Here is a 4,086-nt window from a genome sequence, read left to right on the forward strand (position 1 = left end):
AATGGGGATCGGCAGCCCTTAAATTCGATGGAATCGCTCACCTACAGGATCCGCCCACCGCGACACACAACCGAGAGGCGGCTTTTGTTATTTTATATTAAAGGGGTTAATCCGGTAATAACAAATGATCAGCTATCCACTGGATGAGGGGACCCCGACCGAACCCCACCCGCAAGACGGCAGCCAGTGAATGGGGCGATGTCTATCGCACTGTACTCGACCGCCGCGACATTCAGCCCTGCTGGCGGCAGCTACTCCGGACCACCGTTCTGGGGGTCAGTTGGGGTCTCAGTGTTTGGACCCCAGTGGCCGAGCAGTTATTGGCCATGCCGTGGATATATCAATATAAATGAACGCCCCTCTGATACAGGCGATCATGTCCGCGGTGCTGTGAGGAGAAGCCGCTTACCACAGGAAAGGCGGGAACCGACCTGACTGGCGGAGCTCAGCTTATATACACACTCCGCCCTGAAGCCCCGCCTACTCTCTGTCGCCAGCATGCGGCAGCCATGTTCTCGGAGCCCAGTGCAGGGAGCTGGTGACGGAAGTGACGTCATGGAGCGGAAGTAACTCGGGACACGTGGTTTACATGTGAGAGCGGAGCCGGGACGATGAAGTATTCCTATAAGGTAAGAAGAGCCGGCAGTGTACGAGACTTCACACCCGTGCACCCCGTCCTGCTCCCCCAACCGTGCACCCCGTCCTGACATCTCACCCCAAATGTGCGCCCCGTCCAAAACGTTTTGCCACATAATAAATTAATCTTATGTACCTCACATTCTATATATACTGTACTGAGAGGATGACTATATATATGCACATACTGTACTGCGAGGGTGACTATATATATGTATACTGTACTGAGGGTGACTATATATGTATACTGTACTGAGAGGGTGACTATATATATATATATGTATACTGTACTGAGGGTGACTATATATATATATGTATACTGTACTGAGAGGGTGACTATATGTGTGTGTATATATATGTATACTGTACTGAGAGGGTGACTATATATATGTATACTGTACTGAGGGTGACTATATATATGTATACTGTACTGAGGGTGACTATATATATGTATACTGTACTGAGAGGGTGACTATATATATATGTATACTGTACTGAGAGGGTGACTATATATATATATGTATACTGTACTGAGGGTGACTATATATATGTATACTGTACTGAGAGGGTGACTATATGTATACTGTACTGAGAGGGTGACTATATATATGTATACTGTACTGAGGGTGACTATATATATGTATACTGTACTGAGGGTGACTATATATATGTATACTGTACTGAGAGGGTGACTATATGTGTGTGTATATATATGTATACTGTACTGAGAGGGTGACTATATATATGTATACTGTACTGAGAGGGTGACTATATATGTATACTGTACTGAGAGGGTGACTATATATATACTGTACTGAGAGGGTGACTATATGTATACTGTACTGAGAGGGTGACTATATATATATGTATACTGTACTGAGAGGGTGACTATATATGTATACTGTACTGAGAGGATGGCTATATATATATGTATACTGTACTGAGGGTGACTATATATATATATACTGTACTGAGAGGGTGACTATATATATATGTATATATATATATATATATATATACTGTACTGAGAGGGTGACTATATATGTGTACTGTACTGAGAGGGTGACTATATATATGTACACTGTACTGAGAGGGTGACTATATATATATATATATATATATGTATACTGTACTGAGAGGGTGACTATATATATATATATATATATGTATACTGTACTGAGAGGATGACTATATGTATACTGTACTGAGGGTGACTATATATATGTATACTGTACTGAGAGGGTGACTATATATATGTATACTGTACTGAGAGGGTGACTATATATATGTGTACTGTACTGAGAGGGTGACTATATATATGTATACTGTACTGAGAGGGTGACTATATATATGTATACTGTACTGAGAGGGTGACTATATATATATATGTATACTGTACTGAGGGTGACTATATATATATATGTATACTGTACTGAGAGGGTGACTATATGTGTGTGTATATATATGTATACTGTACTGAGAGGGTGACTATATATATGTATACTGTACTGAGGGTGACTATATATATGTATACTGTACTGAGGGTGACTATATATATGTATACTGTACTGAGAGGGTGACTATATATATATGTATACTGTACTGAGAGGGTGACTATATATATATATACTGTACTGAGGGTGACTATATATGTATACTGTACTGAGAGGGTGACTATATATATATGTATACTGTACTGAGGGTGACTATATATATATATATGTATACTGTACTGAGAGGGTGACTATATGTGTGTGTATATATATGTATACTGTACTGAGAGGGTGACTATATATATGTATACTGTACTGAGGGTGACTATATATATGTATACTGTACTGAGGGTGACTATATATATGTATACTGTACTGAGAGGGTGACTATATATATATGTATACTGTACTGAGAGGGTGACTATATATATATATATGTATACTGTACTGAGGGTGACTATATATATATGTATACTGTACTGAGGGTGACTATATGTATACTGTACTGAGAGGGTGACTATATATATGTATACTGTACTGAGGGTGACTATATATATGTATACTGTACTGAGGGTGACTATATATATGTATACTGTACTGAGAGGGTGACTATATGTGTGTGTATATATATGTATACTGTACTGAGAGGGTGACTATATATATGTATACTGTACTGAGAGGGTGACTATATATGTATACTGTACTGAGAGGGTGACTATATATATACTGTACTGAGAGGGTGACTATATGTATACTGTACTGAGAGGGTGACTATATATATGTATACTGTACTGAGAGGGTGACTATATATGTATACTGTACTGAGAGGGTGACTATATATATATATATATATATATATATATATATACTGTACTGAGAGGGTGACTATATATGTGTACTGTACTGAGAGGGTGACTATATATATGTACACTGTACTGAGAGGGTGACTATATATATATATATATATGTATACTGTACTGAGAGGGTGACTATATATATATATATATATGTATACTGTACTGAGAGGATGACTATATGTATACTGTACTGAGGGTGACTATATATATGTATACTGTACTGAGAGGGTGGACTATATATATGTATACTGTACTGAGAGGGTGACTATATATATGTGTACTGTACTGAGAGGGTGACTATATATATATATGTATACTGTACTGAGAGGGTGACTATATATATGTATACTGTACTGAGGGTGACTATATATATGTATACTGTACTGAGAGGGTGACTATATATATATATATATGTATACTGTACTGAGAGGATGACTATATATATGTATACTGTACTGAGGGTGACTATATATATGTATACTGTACTGAGGGTGACTATATATATATATATATATATGTATACTGTACTGAGAGGGTGACTTATATGTATGTATACTGTACTGAGGGTGACTATATATATGTATACTGTACTGAGAGGGTGACTATATGTGTGTGTATATATGTATACTGTACTGAGAGGGTGACTATATATATGTATACTGTACTGAGAGGGTGACTATATATATATATATATATACTGTACTGAGAGGGTGACTATATATGTGTACTGTACTGAGAGGGTGACTATATATGTGTATACTGTACTGAGAGGGTGACTATATATATGTACACTGTACTGAGAGGGTGACTATATATGTATACTGTACTGAGAGGGTGACATATATATATATATATGTATACTGTACTGAGAGGGTGACTATATATATGTATACTGTACTGAGAGGGTGACTATATATATGTATACTGTACTGAGAGGGTGACTATATATATATATACTGTACTGAGAGGGTGACTATATATGTATACTGTACTGAGAGGGTGACTATATATATATATATATATATATATATATATATATATATATACTGTACTGAGAGGGTGACTATATATGTATATATATATATATATATATATATACA

The 4,086-nt window shown here is 36.9% G+C and overlaps 1 protein-coding gene across 1 annotated transcript in view; it reads left to right on the forward strand.

The window, feature by feature from the left end:
* Window positions 1-522: 522 nt before the first annotated feature.
* LOC142674699 (periodic tryptophan protein 2 homolog) overlaps window positions 523-4,086 on the forward strand; it is a 48,043-nt gene continuing 44,479 nt past the window's right edge. The window contains exon 1 of the mRNA XM_075847213.1: window positions 523-629. Coding sequence (XP_075703328.1) covers window positions 612-629 — 18 coding nt within the window. The 5' untranslated portion in view covers window positions 523-611. The remainder of the gene's footprint in view (window positions 630-4,086) is intronic.

Source organism: Rhinoderma darwinii, assembly GCF_050947455.1.
Source record: "Rhinoderma darwinii isolate aRhiDar2 chromosome 2 unlocalized genomic scaffold, aRhiDar2.hap1 SUPER_2_unloc_1, whole genome shotgun sequence".
NCBI classification, from domain to species: Eukaryota; Metazoa; Chordata; class Amphibia; order Anura; family Rhinodermatidae; genus Rhinoderma; species Rhinoderma darwinii.